Source organism: Heteronotia binoei, chromosome 4 (genome assembly GCF_032191835.1).
Source record: "Heteronotia binoei isolate CCM8104 ecotype False Entrance Well chromosome 4, APGP_CSIRO_Hbin_v1, whole genome shotgun sequence".
Lineage (NCBI taxonomy): Eukaryota > Metazoa > Chordata > Lepidosauria > Squamata > Gekkonidae > Heteronotia > Heteronotia binoei.
Window position 1 is genome coordinate 180,382,364 of NC_083226.1, and position 21,628 is coordinate 180,403,991.

At 50.7% G+C, this 21,628-nt stretch overlaps 1 protein-coding gene and 1 non-coding gene across 2 annotated transcripts in view; both read right to left on the reverse strand.

The window, feature by feature from the left end:
- The window catches only part of NOL6 (nucleolar protein 6), a 108,810-nt gene that overhangs the window by 30,783 nt on the left and 56,399 nt on the right, over positions 1-21,628 (reverse strand). The window contains 4 exon segments of the mRNA XM_060236249.1: positions 3,224-3,313; positions 6,648-6,772; positions 18,106-18,203; positions 20,353-20,505. Coding sequence (XP_060092232.1) covers positions 3,224-3,313; positions 6,648-6,772; positions 18,106-18,203; positions 20,353-20,505 — 466 coding nt within the window.
- On the reverse strand, positions 1,851-1,922 carry TRNAI-GAU (transfer RNA isoleucine (anticodon GAU)). The gene has a single exon. It is a non-coding gene; the product is annotated as a tRNA-Ile (tRNA).

Here is a 21,628-nt window from a genome sequence, read left to right on the forward strand (position 1 = left end):
AATCTTCCTCATGCCACTCTGGCCAGATAGGAGAAAGTAATTTTAAAAAGTAGGATGGGAGTAAGGTGTTGATTATGACAATTCTAATTCAAGAAGCATTTTAAGGTAGATGCTGATCTGATATCATTTAGTACACCTTCCGGTGATGTCAGGGGTGTGTGTGGCATGTGCAAATGAGTTATGCTAATTAGTTGTGCTAATGAGCTACAAAATCAGCATTCAGTTTCCCACAACAGCAAAACATACAAGCTGCAGAAAAGCCATGAGTGAGACGAGCAAAGACCTCTTTCCCCACCTACAGTTTCCCATTGTGTGACAAAGGGCTTGGAACCAAACGGCAGGCCCATTTGGCTATCATGGCTCTTCACGCCAGCAATACCTGATCCTTTACTCTTGAACACATATGAATCTGCCTTATACTGAATTAGACCATCAGTCTCTCAAGGTCAGTATTGTCCACTCAGGTCAGCAGTGGATCTCCAGGGTCTCAGGTGGAGAAAAGGTCTTTCCCATCACCTACCATCTGGTCCTTTAAACTGGAGACGCCGGGGATTTAACTTGGCACCTTCTGCGTCCCAAACAGGTGCTCTACCACTGAGCCATGGCGCCTCCCTACTTAAACTGTCCTCCATATATCCACCCTACCTTTTTTCACATCCATCTACGCCAGCTGCCTGTTATCACATCTCATAGCAGTGAGTTCCACAAGACAGCTACCCACAGGGCAAAGCAGCATTTGAGGCCCGCTGAACCGAGGCAATAATATGAAACTGCCTTATACTGAATCAGACCCTCAGTCCATCAAAGTCAGTCTTGTCTACTCAAGACTGGCAGCGGCTCTCCAGGGTCTCCAGCGGAGGTTTTTCACGCCTACTTGCCTGGACCCTTTTTACTTGGAGATGAACATATGAACATATGAAGCTGCCTTATACTGAATCAGACCTTTGGTCCATCAAAGTCAGTATTGTCTTCTCAGACTGGCAGCGGCTCTCCAGGGTCTCAAGCTGAGGTTTTTCACACCTATTTGCCTGGACCCTTTTTTGGAGATACCGAGGATTGTACCTGGGACCTTCTGCTTATCAACCAGATGCTCTACCACTGAGCCATAGCCCCATTCATGCCTTTCCAGGGTCTCAAAGTGAGGTTTTTCATACCTACTTGCCTGGACCCTTCTTAGTTGGAGATGCCGGGGTTTGAACCTGGGACCTTCTGCTTACCAAGCAGATGCTCTACCATTGAGCCACAGCCCCCTTCATGGCTCTCCAGGGTCTCAAGCTGAGGTTTTTCACACCTACTTGCCTGGACCCTTCTTAGTTGGAGATGCTGGGGTTTGAACCTGGGACCTTCTGCTTACCAAGCAGATGCTCTACCACTGAGCCACAGCCCCATTCATGGCTCTCCAGAGTCTCAAGCTGAGGTTCTTCACGCCTACTTGCCTGGACTCTTTTTAGTTGGAGAACCTGGGACCTTCTGCTTCCCAAGCAGATGCTCTACCATTCAGCCACAGCCCCTTTCATGGCTCTCCAGGGTCTCAAGCTGAGGTTTTTCACACCTACTTGCCTGGACCCTTCTTAGTTGGAGATGCCGGGGTTTGAACCTGGGACCTTCTGCTTACCAAGCAGATGCTCTACCACTGAGCCACAGCCCCATTCATGGCTCTCCAGGGTCTCCAGCTGAGGTTTTTCACACCTACTTGCCTGGACCCTTCTTAGTTGGAGATGCCGGGGTTTGAACCTGGGACCTTCTGCTTACCAAGCAGATGCTCTACCACTGAGCCACAGCCCCATTCAGGGCTCTCCAGGGACTCAAGCTGAGGTTATTCAAGCCTACTTGCCTAGACCCTTCATAGTTGGAGATGCCGGGGTTTGAACCTGGGACCTTCTGCTCATCAAGCAGATGCTCTACCACTGAGCCACAGCCCCATTCATGGCTCTCCAGGGTCTCAAGCTGAGGTTCTTCACGCCTACTTGCCTGAACCCTTTTTAGTTGGAGATGCCGGGGATTGCACCTGGGACCTTCTGCTTATCAAGCAGATGCTCTACCACTGGGCCACTGTCTGCCAAAGCAACACAGCTACGTGGGAGATCAGCAGCATTCCCGCTTAATGGAGGTAGGGGGGGAAATAGGACTGCGTGGCTCATCTAAAGAGTTCATGGATCAGGCAGGATTTGAATCCAGGCCTCCCATTCTGGGCCTGCTTTGCTTGATTAGCAGGCCTCATTTTGGGCAGGAGGTCACAGGAGAGGAGCTCTGGAACCTCTAAATTTAATTGTGCTCCCCCCCTCCAAAAAAAAGCTTGCTTCTGGGCTCCATTGTTCAAACCCCCTGGGAGAATTTGGCTGAACTCTTAAGATTTGTCCAACTTTCTAATATTTCCCCCCACAAAAAATGGGAAAATAACCAAAATATATACAGCAGACAGATGGAAAACTGTCAAGCATGGTGAAATTCCATTGATAATCGATTGTTTTAGGGTCCTGCCTAACCTGGTCTGTGAAGTATCATGGTGGATCCAACTTTGCTAGCTTGTTATTCTTTCCCTTCCCCTGTCTTGCTTTATGGCTTATGATGAGAAGTAGTGAGAACTGAAACCAAGTAATCAGCACCTTCCCATACATTCCAGCAAGGGAGTACAAGCCTTCTGGGGAAAGCAAGGACACAGTCCTGATAATACTATGGGAATGTAGACATTTATGATAGTTTATGTGTGAATGCTACCCCGCAACCCCATCCCTTGGAATCCCTTTGAAGTAGGCCTTAAAAGTACTGTATCAATGTATTGTCAGCATACTCTCAAGAACCTGTTAACAAAGTATCGGTCTATCAATAAACGTAGTCTTTGTATCAACTTCGACTCCACATTGAACCCGCATGCTTGACACATGCCACTGTAGCCACATAGAAGAAAGTAATTTAAGAAGTCCGATGGGAGTAAGGTTTTCTTACAATTATAATTCAAGAAGCATTTTAAAGTAGATGCTGAGCTGATGTAATTCAGTACACCTTCTGGTGATGGCAAGGGTGTGAGGCATATGGAAAGGAGTTATACAAATGCATTGTTATAATGAGTGCCGGCACCTCTTTTTCTACGAAATGACTCCTGTCCGTGAGATTCCATTAATCAAGCAAAGAGAGGAACACCAATGTAATAGTTCTGCTGCCGCAAAGGGTTAAATGCCCTTTGGAGAGCACACCTGCCTTTCTGCAAAGGTAAGGGCCTCACCTTCACATCCTGGTTCCCCAAAGGATCCATCAGCTGTTCCTCCAACGTCCGGAGAGACTCCTGAGCCAGAACCAGAAGCCGAAGCAGCATCTGGAAAGAAAGAGAGGCGTGGGGGGGGGTGCATTAAAAAGGAGGAGAAACCAGCTATTCTCTGCTGGTTCCTGTTGAGGGATGCAACCTTACAGCTTAGGAAAAGGGTGGTTGCCTGTGGTGTTGCGGGTTTGCTTCAAGGTGCTGGTTTTAACCTTTAAAGCCCTAAATGGACTGGAGCCTGCTTACCTTCGAGACCGCCTTTCCCCATATGTGCCTCAGCGGGCACTACGCTCAGGCTCTCAACATCTTTTAACAATCCCTGGCCCAAAAGGAGTATGGCTGGTCACCACCAGGACCAGGGCCTTTTCTGTGGCGGCCCCCACATGGTGGAATGTCCTTCCAGAATAAATTCGAGCTCTGCGGGACTTGGTACGGTTCCGCAGGCCCTGCAAGACTGAACTGTATAAATCGATGGTGCGGTCTCATTTGGAATACTGGGTACAATTCTGGTCGCCGCACCTCAAAAAGGATGTTATAGCATTGGGAAAAACGCAGAAAAGGGCAACTAGAATGATTAAAGGGTTGGAACACTTTCCCTATGAAGAAAGGTTGAAACGCTTGGGGCTCTTTAGCTTGGAGAAACGTCGACTGCAGGGTGACATGATAGAGGTTTACAAGATTATGCATGGGATGGAGAAAGCAGAGAAAGAAGACCTTTTCTACCTTTCTCACAATATAAGAACTCGTGGGCATTCGATGAAATTGCTGAGCAGTCAGGTTAGAACAGATAAAAGGAAGTCCTTCTTCACCCAAAGGGTGATTAACATGTGGAATTCACTGCCACAGGAGGTGGTGGTGGCTACAAGCGTAGCCAGCTTCAAGAGATTGGATAAAAATATGGTGCAGAGGTCCATCAGTGGCTATTAGCCACAGTATATGTATATGTGTGTGTGTGTGTGTGTGTGTGTGTGTGTGTGTATATATATATATATATATATATATATGTGTGTGTGTGTGTGTGTGTGTGTGTGTGTGCGTGTGTGTATCTGTATATTTATTTATTTAGAATTTATATCCCGCCCTTCCCACAAGTGGCTCACACACACACACACATATTGGCTACTGTGTGACACAGAGTGTTGGACTAGATGGGCCACTGGACTGATCCAACATGGCTTCTCTTATATTCTGAACTCTTTCGGCTTGCATTTAACACCTGAGGCAGGTAACCGCTATGTTATAATATTTACATCACAGCTCTGAGAGCCCGGCCGGCACTATGATAACAACATCTGAGCGCCAACATAACAGTATCAATAAAGTCCCCAATACGTGAGCACCAAAGCAATAACAGCAGCGATGGTAAAGGAATCTTGGATGATCCGCTTATAGTTTTGCAAATTGTTATACTCTTGTCTTATTACATTGTCTTGTTTTTAAGCTGAATTGTTGTTTTAAAATGTTGTTAGCTGCCCTGAGCCCATAAGGGGAGGCTGGGATACAAATCGGATTAAATAAATAAATAAGATATAAAATAAAAAATATTTTTTTAAAAAAATAAAAAAGATGACCATAGATTTTTACCCCGCCCTTCTCTCCAAATCAAGATCCCACCACCTCTCCTTTATTGTCCTCCCCCACAACAGACACCCTGTGAGGTGGTTGGGGCTGAGAGAGCTCTCTCAGAAGTTGCCCTTTCAAGAACAACTCTGCGAGAGCTATGGCTGACCCAAGGCCATTCCAGCAGCTGCAAGCGGAGGAGTGGGGAATCCAACCCGGTTCTCCCAGGTAAGAGTCCACACACTGAACCACTACACCAAACTGACATCATTATTATTATTATTATAAGAAGAAGATATTGGATTTATATCCCGCCCTCCACTCCGAAGAGTCTCAGAGCGGCTCACAATCTCCTTTCCCTTCCTCCCCCACAACAGACACCCTGTGAGGTGGTTGGGGCTGAGAGAGCTCTCTCAGAAGCTGCCCTTTCAAGAACAACTCTGCGAGAGCTATGGCTGACCCAAGGCCATTCCAGCAGCTGCAAGCGGAGGAGTGGGGAATCCAACCCGGTTCTCCCAGGTAAGAGTCCACACACTGAACCACTACACCAAACTGACATCATTATTATTATTATTATAAGAAGAAGATATTGGATTTATATCCCGCCCTCCACTCCGAAGAGTCTCAGAGCGGCTCACAATCTCCTTTCCCTTCCTCCCCCACAACAGACACCCTGTGAGGTGGGTGGGGCTGAGAGGGCTCTCACAGCAGCTGCCCTTTCAAGGACAACCTCTGCCAGAGCTATGGCTGACCCAAGGCCATTCCAGCAGAAGCAAGTGGAGGAGTGGGGAATCAAACCCAGTTCTCCCAGATAAGAGTCGGCACACTTAACCAATACACCAGACTGGTGTACACCAAGTATACATGGCTATGCCAAGCTGTTTAATGTTAGCTGTGAGAAGGGTTGTACAAAAGGAAATACCACTGGTATTCACTTGACAGAGGATGCAGTGATGGCCACAGGAACAGACAGCTTTAGGCATAGATTCATGAAGGAGAAGTCTCTCAATGGCTACTAGCTAAGGTGACTGAAGAGAACCTCCACATTCAGGGGCACTAATCCTCCGGATCCCAGAGCCACAAGGCCACATCAGGGGAAGGCCTCAGCCTCTGTGTCCCCATTGGCCCTCCAGAGGAACAGGTTGGCCGCTGTGTGACACAGGAGGCTGGACTAGATGGACCCTCACTGGTCTGACCCAGCAGGCCTCTTCTGATGCCCTTCTCAGGGGAAGGCCTCGGCCTCTCTGCCCTGTTGTTGGCCCTCCAGAGGAACTGGCTGGCCACTGTGTGAGACAGAAGTCTGGACTAGATGGACCCTCACTGGTCTGATCCAGCAGGGCTCTTCTGATGTTCTTCTCAGGGGAAGGCCTCGGCCTCTCTGCCCTGTTGTTGGCCATCCAGAGGAACTGGCTGGCCTCTGTGTGAGACAGGAGGCTGGACGAGATGGACCCTCCCTGGTCTGATCCAGCAGGGCTCTTCTGAAGTTCTTCTCAGGGGAAGGCCTCGGCCTCTCTGCCCTCTTGCTGGCCCTCCAGAGGAACTGCTTGGCCCCTGTGTGAGACAGGATGGTGGACTAGATGGACCCTCCCTGGTCTGATCCAGCAGGGCTCTTCTGATGTTCTTCTCAGGGGAAGGCCTTGGCCTCTCTGCCCTGATGTTGGCCCTCCAGAGGAACTGATTGGCCCCTGTGTGAGACAGGATGGTGGACTAGGTGGACTACTGGTCTGGTCCAGCAGGGCTCTTCTGATGTTCTTAAGTAAAGATGCAAGATGTACTTGGTTGCTCAGGGCAAGATCTGGGACTCTCGAGGGAGGGCCACTGCCCAGCTTACCTGAGCAGAAGGTCTCTCCTTAGTCCACACCGAGTTCTGACGGTCCTGAGGGGAGGCAATAAACATGACTGGGAGGCGAGGCCGGGCAGCCACAAAGTCATTCCTGATCTCCACATAATCTTCATCTGGAAAACAAAAAAACCCCAAGAAGCAGCATTATACAGAGTGGCATGAGGGGACCGCTTTTCAGCACTGCCTACTTAAACTGGCAGCGGTTTCTTTCTTCTCAGGCAGAGAAAGGTCTTCCCCCACACTGGCAATGCCACAATCTCGGGGGTAGGAGTAGAATTCACTTCTGGAGAACTGCAGCATACACATGAAGCTGCCTTGCATTGGAAGTACAGAGTAACAAGATGACTGTGGCAGAAAACCTCTGGTGTCCTTGCCCCACTGATGGACCTCCTGATGGCACGTGGGTTTTTGGACTGGATGGGCCATCAGCCTGATCCAACATGAAGAAGAAGATATAGGATTTATATCCCGCCCTCCACTTTGAAGAGTCTCAGAGCGGCTCACAATCTCCTTTCCCTTCCTCCCCCACAACAGACACCCTGTGAGGTGGGTGGGGCTGGAAAGGGCTCTCACAGCAGCTGCCCTTTCAAGGACAACCTCTGCCAGAGCTATGGCTGACCCAAGGCAATTCCAGCAGGTGCAAGGGGAGGAGTGGGGAATCAAAACCAGTTCTCCCAGATAAGAGTTCACACACTTAACCACTACACCAAACTGGCTCTCCAAACATGGCTTCTCTTATGTTCTTATGTCTGGGGGAGTGATGCTCTGTCTTACTGGTGTTTGGGACTGTTCACCTATGAGAAGGTTTTGATACTTCTATTGAAGAAGGCGGCAGATTTAAACCCCGCCCTTCTCCTCCTCCCCCACAACAGACACCCTGTGAGGTGGGTGGGGCTGAGAGAGCTCTCCCAGAAGCTACCCTTTCAAGAATAGCACCTCAGAGTGGCCTACAATCGCCTTTATCTTCTCCCCCCACAATAGACACCCTGTGAGGTGGGTGGGGCTGAGAGAGCTCTCCCAGAAGCTGCCCTTTCAAGAATAGCGCCTCAGAGCGGCCTACAATCTCCTTTATCTTCTTCCCCCACAATAGATACCCTGTGAGGTGAGTGGGGCTGAGAGATCTCTCCCAGAAGCTGCCCTTTCAAGGACAGAGTCTCAGAGCAGCGTACAATTTCCTTTCCCTTCCTCCCTCACAACAGACACCCTGTGAGGTGAGTGGGGCTGAGAGAGCTCTCCCAGAAGCTGCCCTTTCAAGGACAAGGAATAAACATCTAAAGTTTATTCTATGCGGCTCTTACATTAATCAAGTTTGGCCACCCTTGGTGCAGATTCTACCCCCTCTCAAAAAGCATCTGAAAGCTGAGAACTTTCTTCTCTTACTCGAGTAATCGGAAGGCATTTCTTCTGTGGGAGCCTTTCACTGGGGCGACAACCAATGTTCCCTCTAAGCTACAAAGTCTTGTGAGCAAAAATTCTACTTTGTGAGCTACTGGCATTAAAGCTGTGAGTTACTGCATAAATTAGTGTGCTCTGGGGTCCTCCTTCCTGAGCTAAGACAAAAATGCCTGAGCTGGAGGCTAAAAACGTGTGAGCTCGCTCACGCTAACTCGCCTTAGAGGGAACACTGGCAACAACTCATAGTTAGGGGCACAGGGAGGACTGGACCACAGCAGTCAGAGAGCCAGTTTGGTGTACTGGAAAAGTGCGCAGACTCTTACCCGGGAGAACCAGGTTTGATTCCCCACTCCTCCACTTGCAGCAGCTGGAATGGCCTTGGGTCAGCCATAGCTCTCACAGAGCTGTCCTTGAAAAGGCAGCTTCTGTCAGAGCTCTCTCAAGAGCCAGTTTGGTGTAGTGGTTAAGTGCGCAGACTCTTACCCGGGAGAACCAGGTTTGATTCCCCACTCCTCCACTTGCAGCTGCTGGAATGGCCTTGGGTCAGCCTCAGCTCTTGCAGGAGTTGTCCTCGAAATGGCAGCTTCTGTCAGAGCTCTCTTAGCCCCACCCACCTCACAGGGTGTCTATTGCGGGGAGGGGAGGAAGGTAAAGGAGACTGTAAGCATCTCTGACTCAGCATTTAGGGCAGGGTATAAATCCCAAATCATCATCTTCTTAATATAGCTACACCAAGAGAGCTTCCTTCAAGAAATGCCATTTTTTTAAAAAAAATAATAGATTGTTCTCTATCTTCTAGCCACCCCTCAGCGAGATGCGGGAGAAAGGCAGGGAGTTACAGGTGTGGATCTTAGGATAGTGGAGGGTGACGGGGATTTCTGGAAAATCACAGCTGAAGCTCGACCATCAAAACAACACGTTAAACAACAAAAAAGCCTCTTGCAGGATTACAAAACTGAAACCTGAGAGGGGGAAGAGGGAAGGAGGGGAAAGAACATTCTCCCACATCGGAGCCCTGCGCGGCACGAAGCCAGGAGGAGAGGCGCAACAGACGCCGCCGGAGACCTCAGGTTAATGCAGGTGCAGCTGCTTTGTTCAGAAGGTGTGGCCAAAAAGAAGAAGAAGATATTGGATTTATATCCTGCCCTCCACTCCGAATCTCAAAGTGGCTCACAATCTCCTTTACCTACTTCCCCTCCCCCACAACAGACCCCCCCTGTGAGGTAGGTGGGGCTGAGAGGGCTCTCACAGCATCTGCCCTTTCAAGGACAACCTCTGCCAGAGCTATGGCTGACCCAAGGCCATTCCAGCAGGTGCAAGTGGAGGAGTGGCCAATCAAACCCAGTTCTCCCAGATAAGAGTCCACACACTGAACCACTACACCAAATTGGCTCTTCACCTCACTGGCTCAGCATACTGGAAACTCAGATTTCACTGTTCTGCTGCAGACTGAGATGGCTACTTTCTGAAATCTCCTATATCTTCTTCTCCCACAACAGATACCCTGTGAGGTAGGTGGGGCTGAGAGGGCCCTCACAGCAGCTGCCCTTTCAAGGACAGAGACTCAGAGCGGCTTACAATCTCCTATATCTTCTCCCCCCACAACAGACACCCTGTGAGGTGGGTGAAGCTGAGAGGGCTCTAACAGCAGCTGCCCTTTCAAGGACAGAGACTCAGAGCGGCTAACAATCTCCTATATCTTCTCCCTCCACAACAGACACCTGTGAGGTGGGTGGGGCTGAGAGGGCTCTGACAGCAGCTGCCCTTTCAAGGACAGAGACTCAGAGCGGCTAACAATCTCCTATATCTTCTCCCCCCCACAATAGATGCCCTGTGAGGTGGGTGGGGCTGAGAGAGCTCTGACAGAAGATGCCCTTTCAAGGCCAACTCCTGCCAGAGCTATGGCTGACCCAAGGCTATTCCAGCAGGTGCAAGTGGAGGAGTGGGGAATCAAACCCAGTTCTCCGAGATAAGAGTCCGCGCACTGAACCACTACACCAGGCTGGCTCTCAGAAGAGCCAGAGAAGAGAGAGAAAGGCACTTCGAGCAAGGTAGGGCTTCCCATTAACTACCCCCCACAGTATGTCTCCGTTACTACATGTGGCTGTGAAAACTGGACCATGAAGAAAGCTGGAAGGGAGAGACTTTGTCAGACTGGGCTCTGCATGTCATAAAATGTAATGCCAAGTGTTGTTCAGTCGCACAGTCAAGTCCGACTCTTTGCGACCCCACGGACCAAATCACGCCAGGCCCTCCTGTCTTCCACCATCCTCCGAAGACTGCTCAGATTCGTGTTTGTTACATCAGTAACGCTGTCCAGCCATCTCCTCTTTTGCCGTCCCCTTCTTCTTTGGCCTTCTGTCTTTCACAGAATCAGGATCTTCTCCAGGGAGTGCTCCCTTCTCATTTGGTGGCCAAAGTACTTGAGCTTCAGCTTCAGCATCTGACCTTCCACGGAACAGTCAGGGTTGATTTCCCTTAGGACTGACTGATTGGATCTTCTTGCAGTCCAAGGGACTCTCAAGAGTCTTCTCCAGTGAGTGATCCCTTCTCATTTGGTGGCCAAAGTACTTGAGCTTCAGCTTCAGCATCTGACCTTCCACAGAACAGTCAGGGTTGATTTCCGTTAGAACTGACTGACTGAATCTTCTTGCAGTCCAGGGGACTCTCAAGATTCTTCTTCAGCACCACAGCTCAAAAGCATCTATTCTTCTGTGCTTGGCCTTCCTTACGGTCCAGCTCTCACACCCATACATTACTACTGGGAACACCATCGCTTTGACTATACGGACTTTTATTGGCAGGCTGATGTCTCTACTTTTTATTATACTGCCCAAGTTACGCCAGGCTCTCCTGTCTTCCACCATCCTCTGAAGTCTGCTCAGATTCATGTTTGTTACATCAGTAACGCTGTCCAGCCATCTCCTCTTTTGCCATCCCCTTCTTCTTTGGCCTTCTGTCTTTCCCAGCATCTTCTCCAGGGAGGGCTCCCTTCTCATTGGGTGGCCTAAGTACTTGAGCTTCAGCTTCAGCATCTGACCTTCCAGGGGACAGTCTGGGTTGATCTTCCTTAGGACTGATTGATTGGATCTTCTTGCAGTCCAAGGGACTCTCAAGAGTCTTCTCCAGGGAGTGCTCCCTTCTCATTTGTGGCCAAAGTACTTGAGCTTCAGCTTCAGCATCTGACCTTCCAGGGAACAGCCAGGGTTGATTTCCCTTAGAACTGACTGACTGGATCTTCTTGCAGTCCAAGGGATTCTCAAGAGTCTTCTCCAGCACCACAGCTCAAAAGCATCTATTCTTCTGCACTCGGCCTTCCTTATAGTCCAGCTCTCACAGCCATACATTACTACTGGGAATACCATCACTTTGACTATACGGACTTCTTTTGGCAGGGTGATTGTCTCTACTTTTTATTATACTGCCTAGAATGCCAGGTAGCGGAGATATAAACTTTATAAAGGACACGGGCAAGCACAATTAAAGATTTAAAAACTTTAAACATTCTTAAAACACTAGCATTCGTTGGTCTTAAAGGTGCTTTCTTTGTATCTCTCCCATGCAATCTAGGAAACTGGATAAGGGAGCTCTGGCTCTTTCCTTCCTTCCCCAGGGGACCAAGAGGGGGAGGAGCCTTAGCCAATAGAAAGAAGAGAGGCTTGGCTCCGTAGCTCTGCTGTGCGATTGAGCGAGCCTGGCAAAGCAAGTTCTCCCTCCCCAAGGGAGAAGCCTCAGCCCATGGAGAAAACAGAAGCTTTGCTCTGTAGCTCCTGTGCGATTGAGCATGCCTGGCAAAGCAAGCTGTGATGCAGAAGGAAGCAAGAGAGAGGGAGTAGGAAGTAGACAGCCAGTTGCTCAGAGGCCTAATTCGGCCCCAGGGCCACGTGTTGGACACCCCTGGCTTAAATGGTTTTCTAACAGACTTGGTAGGAAAGAACAAGAGTCCAGTAGCGTCTTAAAGACTAACAACATTAGTGGCAGGGCCATGAGGTTGCAAAGGTCACTGTGTCACAGCTGGGGCCGGGTCAGGCAAAGTCCAGAGGCAGTCCGAGGTCTGTAGCCAGTAAGCAGGAGGGTCCGAGGCGCCAAATCCGAATCACTGTAGAAGTATCGCAGGTCTGAGGTCCAGAAGCCGAGGTCAGGGAGTCCAGAAGTCCAAAGCCAAAGTCAGGGAGTCAGGAACCAAAGTGAAGCCGGAGTGGATGCTAGAATGTCAGGGAGATGACTAGTTCCTTCCACAAAGCCTCCTCCCAAAGCCCACAGCTATATAGCCCTCTGCTGGCTGTTGCCCGTTTGGGCTAATTGCTGGCTCAGGGAGGCAGCCAGGATCCTGTCACCACTCAAGCATCCTTGCTCTTAGAAGGGCCAGAATCCTCTCAGAACTCAGGGCTCAGGGAGCGTCTTGCTTGTGAGCGTGCCGCCCTCCTCCGATCCCTGAGGTCCTGCCGGAGGCGGTCACGCACACGAGCCACCCGAGAGGGCGAGGCAGGGGGGCTGGGATCTTCTCCAGCAGGAGGCAGGGGCACTGGTGCAGGTGGCAGGGGCACAGTTTCCGCATCAGACTCAACTTCCTCTGAAGGGTCCCCAGCACCCATGACACACTGCTCCCGCAACTGCCCCAAGTTTTGCGAAGTCTTTCAGATCATCAGATGACTCTTTCTTTTTTTCTGCTGCTACAGACCGTCTAACACGGCTACCCATCTTGATCTGAAGATTTTGGCTAATTCAGGAAGGTGAGGCCCAGGAGTGGCTGTCCACCGTGACAGCAAAATGGAGAGGCCGCGGAGAGAGACGGTGAAAGAAGACGAAAAAGAAGATGGAGAAAGATGGAGGAGACGAGAGCTCTCCCAGAAGCTGCCCTTTCAAGGAGAACTCTGCGAGAGCGATGGCTGACCCAAGGCCATTCCAGCAGCTGCAAGGGGAGGAGTGGGGAATCAAACCCGGTTCTCCCAGATAAGAGAGCGATGGCAGACCCAAGACCATTCCAGCAGCTGCAAATGGAGGAGTGGGGAATAAAGCCCGGTTCTCCCAGATAAGAGAGCTCTGGCTGACCCAAGGCCATTCCAGCAGCTGCAAGTGGAGGAGTGGGGAATCAAACCCGGTTCTCCCAGATAAGAGAGCTCTGGCTGACCCAAGGCCATTCCAGCAGCTGCAAGTGGAGGAGTGGGTAATCAAACCCGGTTCTCCCAGGTAAGAGAGCTCTGGCTGACCCAAGGCCATTCCAGCACCTGCAAGTGGAGGAGTGGGGAATCAAACCCGGTTCTCCCAGATAAGAGAGCTCTGGCTGACCCAAGGCCATTCCAGCAGCTGCAAGGGGAGGAGTGGGGAATCAAACCCGGTTCTCCCAGATAAGAGAGCTCTGGCTGATCCAAGACCATTCCAGCAGCTGCAAATGGAGGAGTGGGGAATAAAGCCCGGTTCTCCCAGATAAGAGAGCTCTGGCTGACCCAAGGCCATTCCAGCAGCTGCAAATGGAGGAGTGGGGAATCAAACCCGGTTCTCCCAGATAAGAGAGCTCTGGCTGACCCAAGACCATTCCAGCAGCTGCAAATGGAGGAGTGGGGAATAAAGCCCGGTTCTCCCAGATAAGAGAGCTCTGGCTGACCCAAGGCCATTCCAGCAGCTGCAAGTGGAGGAGTGGGGAATCAAACCCAGTTCTCCCAGATAAGAGAGCTCTGGCTGACCCAAGACCATTCCAGCAGCTGCAAATGGAGGAGTGGGGAATCAAACCCCGTTCTCCCAGATAAGAGAGCTCTGGCTGACCCAAGGCCATTCCAGCAGCTGCAAATGGAGGAGTGGGGAATCAAATCCGGTTCTCCCAGATAAGAGAGCTCTGGCTGACCCAAGGCCATTCCAGCAGCTGCAAGTGGAGGAGTGGGGAATCAAACCCGGTTCTCCCAGGTAAGAGAGCTCTGGCTGACCCAAGGCCATTCCAGCAGCTGCAAGTGGAGGAGTGGGGAATCAAACCCGGTTCTCCCAGGTAAGAGAGCTCTGGCTGACCCAAGGCCATTCCAGCAGCTGCAAGGGGAGGAGTGGGGAATCAAACCCGGTTCTCCCAGATAAGAGAGCTCTGGCTGACCCAAGACCATTCCAGCAGCTGCAAATGGAGGAGTGGGGAATAAAGCCCGGTTCTCCCAGATAAGAGAGCTCTGGCTGACCCAAGGCCATTCCAGCAGCTGCAAATGGAGGAGTGGGGAATCAAACCCGGTTCTCCCAGATAAGAGAGCTCTGGCTGACCCAAGACCATTCCAGCAGCTGCAAATGGAGGAGTGGGGAATAAAGCCCGGTTCTCCCAGATAAGAGAGCTCTGGCTGACCCAAGGCCATTCCAGCAGCTGCAAGTGGAGGAGTGGGGAATCAAACCAAGTTCTCCCAGATAAGAGAGCTCTGGCTGACCCAAGACCATTCCAGCAGCTGCAAATGGAGGAGTGGGGAATCAAACCCCGTTCTCCCAGATAAGAGAGCTCTGGCTGACCCAAGGCCATTCCAGCAGCTGCAAATGGAGGAGTGGGGAATCAAATCCGGTTCTCCCAGATAAGAGAGCTCTGGCTGACCCAAGGCCATTCCAGCAGCTGCAAGTGGAGGAGTGGGGAATCAAACCCGGTTCTCCCAGGTAAGAGAGCTCTGGCTGACCCAAGGCCATTCCAGCAGCTGCAAGTGGAGGAGTGGGGAATCAAACCCGGTTCTCCCAGATAAGAGAGCTCTGGCTGACCCAAGACCATTCCAGCAGCTGCAAGGGGAGGAGTGGGGAATCAAACCCGGTTCTCCCAGATAAGAGAGCTCTGGCTGACCCAAGACCATTCCAGCAGCTGCAAGTGGAGGAGTGGGGAATCAAACCCGGTTCTCCCAGATAAGAGAGCTCTGGCTGACCCAAGGCCATTCCAGCAGCTGCAAGGGGAGGAGTGGGGAATCAAACCCGGTTCTCCCAGATAAGAGAGCTCTGGCTGACCCAAGGCCATTCCAGCAGCTGCAAGGGGAGGAGTGGGGAATCAAACCCGGTTCTCCCAGATAAAAGAGTCCATGCACTTAACCACTACACCGAACTGCTCTGAATATCAGAGGCCGAGGACAAAAATACATGAAAAGGGGCAGGCCGTGTCTGCTTCGGCTATTCTCATGCCACAAAGCGTTACAAAGAAGAATTACGTGGTCACCACCACCCAGGGTGTGTACAAAGTTGAAGAACCTTTAAAACAAAAGAGCAGAGAAGTTTTAAGCTGGAGCCGTACAAACTGGATTATGAGCCACCTGGATCCACTGCAGAGATCGGGTTACTAAACCTCTCCCAAAAACAAGCTGTAGGGAAAACGGCAAAAGTTAAATAAAGGAAACTGCATAACCTCTCAGCTCCACATAGAATGGAATCATAAAATAAAGAGTTGGAAGGGACCTGCAGGGTCATCTAGTCCAACCCCCTGCACAATGCAGGAAACTCACAAACGCCTCCCCCTAAATTCACAGGATCTTCATTGCTGTCAGAGCGCCATCTAGCCTCTGTTTCAAAACCTCCAAGGAAGGAGAGCCCACCACCTCCCAAGGAGGAAGCCTGTTCCACTGAGGAACCACTCTGACTGTCAGGAAGTTCTTCCTAATGTTGAGCCAGAAACTCTTCTGCACTACTGCACTGGATCCGTTTCAAGGTGTTAGTTTTGACTTCCAAAGCCGTGTGTGGCCTGGGACCAACATACCTTCGGGACCGTCTCCTCCCATATACGCCCCGGAGGCCCTTCGCTCGGCCTCCCAGGATCTTCTGATAGTCCCCGGCCCAAGAGATGCCAGTCTTGCCTCTAACAGGGCCAGGACTTTTTCGGTCCTTGCCCCGACCTGGTGGAATCAGCTCCCTATGGAGATCCGGGCCCTAACTGGCTTGCTGGCCTTTTGTAGGGCCTGTAAAACGGGGCTGTTCCGCCACGTCTTTGGATGAGGCAGCGGGCATCTATCTATCTATTTGATCGGTTGCCATCCCCCTACGCCCCTCATGGCCCGCTGCACTGCTGTATTGTGACATTACTTTTGTGCTATACTATCTTGCTTCATATCCTCTTGCTGAACTAACCAGTTGCACTTTACCGAATGTTGAAGCTGATTTTATTACGATTTTGTTGTGATTTTTTTGTTAAAGTTCAGAGATTTATTAAAACTTGCAAACAAAAAGACAAACACAAAGGAAAAAAGAAAAAAAAACACAAAAATTGTAAAAACAATTTTGTTGTGATTTTATCTCAAATTGTTGTACTCCACTCTGAGCCCCCCAAAAGGGGGAAGGAGCGGAATAGAAATAAAGTAATAATAATAATAATAAATAATAATAACAAATAATAATTAGGGGAGGGACGGTGGCTCAGTGGTAGAGCATCTGCTTGGGAGGCAGAAGGTCCCAGGTTCAATCCCCGGCATCTCCAAAAAAGGGTCCAGACAAATAGGTGTGAAAAACCTCAGCTTGAGACCCTGGAGAGCCATGAATGGGGTTGTGGCTCAGCGGTAGAGCATCTGCTTGGGAAGCAGAAGGTCCCAGGTTCAATCCCCGGCATCTCCAACTAAAAAGGGTCCAGACAAATAGGTGTGAAAAACCTCAGCTTGAGACCCTGGAGAGCCGCTGCCAGTCTGAGAAGACAATACTGACTTTGATGGACCAAAGGTCTGATTCAGTATAAGGCAGCTTCATATGTTCATATGTCATATTATAATTTCAACCATCTTCATTGCCCTCGTCTGGAGCCATTCCAGCTTGTCTATATCCACCTGCACCAAGATGAAGATGGTGGGGGGTCTGGAGATCGAGTCCTGTGAAGAAAAGTTGAAGGAGCTGGGCATGTTTAGCCTGGAGAGGAGGCAGCTGGGAGGTGACAGGATCACCATCTTCAAGTACTTGAAGGGCTGTCATATAGAGGATGGGGTGGAATTGTTTTCTGTGGCCCCAGAAGGTCAGACCAAAACCAATGGGTTGAAATTAAATCCAAAGAGTTTCCAGCTCAACATTAGGAAGAACTTCCTGACCGTTAGAGCAGTTCCTCAGTGGAACAGGCTTCCTTGGGAGGTGGTGGGTTCTCCTTCCTTGGAGGTTTTTCAAGAGAGGCTAGATGGCCCTCTGACAGCAATGAGGATCCTGCGAATTTAGGGGGAGGTCTTTGTGAGTTTCCTGCATTGTGCAGGGGGTTGGACTAGATGACCCTGGAGGCCCCTTCCAACTCTATGATTCTACAATTCCTGACCATTAGAGCAGTTCCTCAGTGGAACAGGCTTCCTCCTCGGGAGGTGGTGGGCTCTCCTTCTTTGGAGGTTTTTCAACAGAGGCTAGATGGCCATCTGACAGCAATGAGGATCCTGTGAATTTAGGGGGAGGTGTTTGTGAGTTTCCTGCATTGCACAGGGGGTTGGACTAGATGACCCTGGAGGTCCCTTCCAACTCTATGATTCTACAATTCCTGACCATTAGAGCAGTTCCTCAGTGGAACAGGCTTCCTCCTCGGGAGGTGGTGGGCTCTCCTTCTTTGGAGGTTTTTCAACAGAGGCTAGATGGCCATCTGACAGCAATGAAGATCCTGTGAATTTAGGGGGAGGTGTTTGTGGGTTTCCTGTATTGTGCAGGGGGTTGGACTAGATGACCCTGGAGGCCCCTTCCAACTCTATGATTCTACAATTCCTGACCATTAGAGCAGTTCCTCAGTGGAACAGGCTTCCTCCTCGGGAGGTGGTGGGCTCTCCTTCTTTGGAGGTTTTTCAACAGAGGCTAGATGGCCATCTGACAGCAATGAGGATCCTGTGAATTTAGGGGGAGGTGTTTGTGGGTTTCCTGTATTGTGCAGGGGGTTGGACTAGATGACCCTGGAGGCCCCTTCTAACTCTATGATTCTACAATTCCTGACCATTAGAGCAGTTCCTCAGTGGAACAGGCTTGATTCTATCATGCAAGGACGCCTGGAGAGAAGGTTCCTCTCCCCCTGATGCTTAGAGAAACCAGATTTCTTCGCAACCTTCCCCCAATGGAAGGAATTGATGACCTTGACCTGCCCAGGTCTCCCTGGCCCAACTTCCACGCCCACCTTGCTCACCTTTGAGTTCCGCATTCAGGTTGACCACGAGAGGGCTATTCTTCCAGTCGAAGGTGGCCAGCAGATGAAGGAAGCGAAGGAAGCCCACCTGAGGAGAACTGCAGGAGGGGGAAAAGGGGCAGGAAATGGGGCTAAAGGAATCCACCAACCACCCGGAGAGCCGCTGCCAGATGCCCCAAGGAAGTCCACAGTATTGATGGGACCACGGAGGAGAAACTAAGCCCCATCAAAGAAAAAACTCTCAGTGTAAAACAGAACTCTGACTTGTTATGAATAATAGGCACTGAAATGCAAAAAGAGTATCAACAGCACACAGCATCTCAAGTCATGCGCAAAGTTAAAACCTCATAAGTTCCGCAGTGCTCCTACCGTCCTTATGTGGCTCAAAGCCACTACATTATATTCAGTGCAATGTTTGAGAAAAAGGTCCAACGGAGAACCGGTCCGCTTTGCAAGCCGTTTCGGATCTCTAATCCTTCTTCTAGGCACCATTCTTATGAATTACGTACAATTTTTTAGGTCCAGGAGTGCCAAAAATTATTCAGTCATCAACCATGTCAGTCCAGAATTCCTAGCTTTCTCTAATTTTCATGCATGATAGCGGGAACGCCATAGTTAATATATTCATTGTCAGCAAAGGACCTACAAAATTGCACAAAATACACAAGATTGGTCCCTAGAAGACGGATTAGAGATACGAAACAGCTAGCAAAGAAGAAGACGACTGCAGATTTATACCCCGCCCTTCTCTCTGAATCAGAGACTCAGAGCGGCTTACAATCTCCTATATCTTCTCCCCCCGCAACAGACACCCTGTGAGATGGGTGGGGCTGAGAGGCCTCTCACAGAAGCTGCCCTTTCAAGGACAGAGACTCAGAGTGGCTTGCAATCTCCTTTACCTTCCTCCCCTCACAACAGACACCCTGTGAGGTGGGTGAAGCTAAGAGAGCTCCCCCAGAAGCTGCCCTTTCAAGGACAGAGACTCAGAGCAGCTTACAATCTCCTATATCTGCTCCACCCACAACAGACACCCTGTGAGGTGGGTGGGGCTGAGACAGCTCTGACAGAAGCTGCCCTTTCAAGGACAGAGACTCAGAATGGCTTACAATCTCCTAAGTCTTCTCCCCCCACAACAGACACCCTGTGAGGTGGGTGGGGATGAGAGGGCTCTCACAGCAGCTGCCATTTCAAGGACAGAGACTCAGAGCGGCTTACAATCTTCTATATTTTCTTCCCCCACAACGGACACCTTGTGAGGTGGGTAGGGCTGAGAGGGCTCCCACAGCAGCTGCCCTTTCAAGGACAACCTCTGCCAGAGCTATGGCTGACTCAAGGCCATTCCAGCAGCTGCAAGTGCAGGAGTGGGGAATCAAACCCGGTTCTTCTAGATAAGAGTCCATGCACTTACCCACTACAACAAACTGGCTCTCTAGAAGATTTATACCCCGCCCTTCATTCTTAATCAGAGTCTCAGAGCAACTTACAATCTCCTATATTTTCTCCCCCCACAACAGTCACCCTGTGCGGTGGGTGAGGCTGAGAGGGCTCTCACAGCAGCTGCTCTTTCAAGGACAACCTCTGCCAGAGCTATGGCTGACCCTAGGCCATTCCAGCAGCTGCAAGTGGAGGAGTGGGGAATCCAACCTGGTTCTCCCAGATAAGAGTCTGCACACTTAACCATTACACCAAACTGGCTCTGAGAGAGCTCTGACAGAAGCTGCCCTTTCAAGGACAACTCCTGCGAGAGCTATAGCTGACCCAAAGCCATGCTAGCAGCTGCAAGTGGAGGAGTGGGGAATCAAACCCGGTTCTCCCAGATAAGAGTCTGCACACTTAGCCACTACACCAAACTGGCTCTCAAAGTGGACTGGTTCACCGTTGGACCTTTTTCTCAAACATTGCACTGAATATAATATGGTGGCTTTGAGCCACATGACAGTAGGAGTACTGTGGAACTTACGAGGTTTTAACTTGGTGCATGACTGAGATGCTGTGTACCGTTGATACTCCTTTTGCATTTCGATACCTGTCATGCATAACAAGTCAGACTCTCTGTTTTACACAGAGAGTTTTTCCTTTGCTGAGGAAGTCCACAAGCAGAACAATGGCCTTCTCGGACTTCCCTCTCCCCCACCCCAGAACCCATGTAGCGGAGGGATTCTTCGCCTCCAACCCTGAGTTCCCAGCAAGCCTGTTTTTCATTCAAGCCAGGAAGGAAGCATAGGGACCGACAGCCAGGAGCCTCACCTGGGCGCCGTGTAAGGTGCTGGGCAGAGGAAGAGGGACGCCACCAGCAAATCCACGCACTCCTCCGAAAGGCTGTCGCTCAGCAGCTGAGCGCTGACCCAGCGCTTGGCAAGGCGGCAGGTGGACCCGAAAGCTGGGTGCTGCTGCTGCAGGCTGGAAAGAGAAAGTAAAGAACATCAGAAGAGCCCAGCTGGATCAGACCAGGGAGGGTCCATCTAATCCAGCCTCCTATCTTACACAGAGGCCAAGCAGGTCCTCTGGAGGGCCAAAAACAGGGCAGAGAGGCCGAGGTCTTCCCCTGAGAAGAACATCAGAAGAGCCCTGCTGGATCAGACCAGGGAGGGTCCATCTAGTCCAGCCTCCTGTCTCACACAGGGGCCAACCAGTTCCTCTGGAGGGCCAACAGCAGGGCAGAGAGGCCGAGGTCTTCCCCTGAGAAGAACATCAGAAGAGCCCTGCTGGATCAGACCAGGGAGGGTCCATCTAGTCCAGCCTCCTGTCTCACACAGGGGCCAACCAGTATCAGGAGATCCTCCATTGTGACCAGAACTCCAGAAGCCCTCCCACTGTGCCCCACAAGCACCAGGAAGACAGAGCATCACTGCCCCAGACATAAGAAAAGTCATGCTGGATCAGGCCAATGGCCCATCCAATCCAACACTCTGTCACACAGTTGCCAAAACTCAGGTGCCATCAGGAGGTCCACCAGCAAGGCCAGAGCTCCAGAAGCCCTTCCACTGTTGCCCCTCCCCAACCTCCACAGATACAGGACATCACTGCCTCAAACATAAGAGAAGCCATGTTGGATCAGGCTAATGGCCCTTCCAGTCCAACTCTCTGTGTCACCCGGTGGTCAAAACCCAGGGGCCATCCGAGGTCCACTAGTGGGGCCAGAACCCCACTGTTGCCCCCACAGCACCGAAAATATAGAGCATCACTGCCCCAGACATAAGTACATAAGAGAAGCAATGCTGGATCAGGCTAGTGGCCCTTCCAGTCCAACTCTCTGTGTCACCCGGTGGTCAAAACCCAGGGGCCATCCGAGGTCCACTAGTGGGGCCAGAACCCCACTGTTGCCCCCACAGCACCGAAAATATAGAGCATCACTGCCCAGACATAAGTACATAAGAGAAGCCATGCTGGATCAGGCTAGTGGCCCATCCAGTCCAACTCTCTGTGTCACCCGGTGGTCAAAACCCAGGGGCCATCCGAGGTCCACTAGTGGGGCCAGAACCCCACTGTTGCCCCCACAGCACCGAAAATATAGAGCATCAGT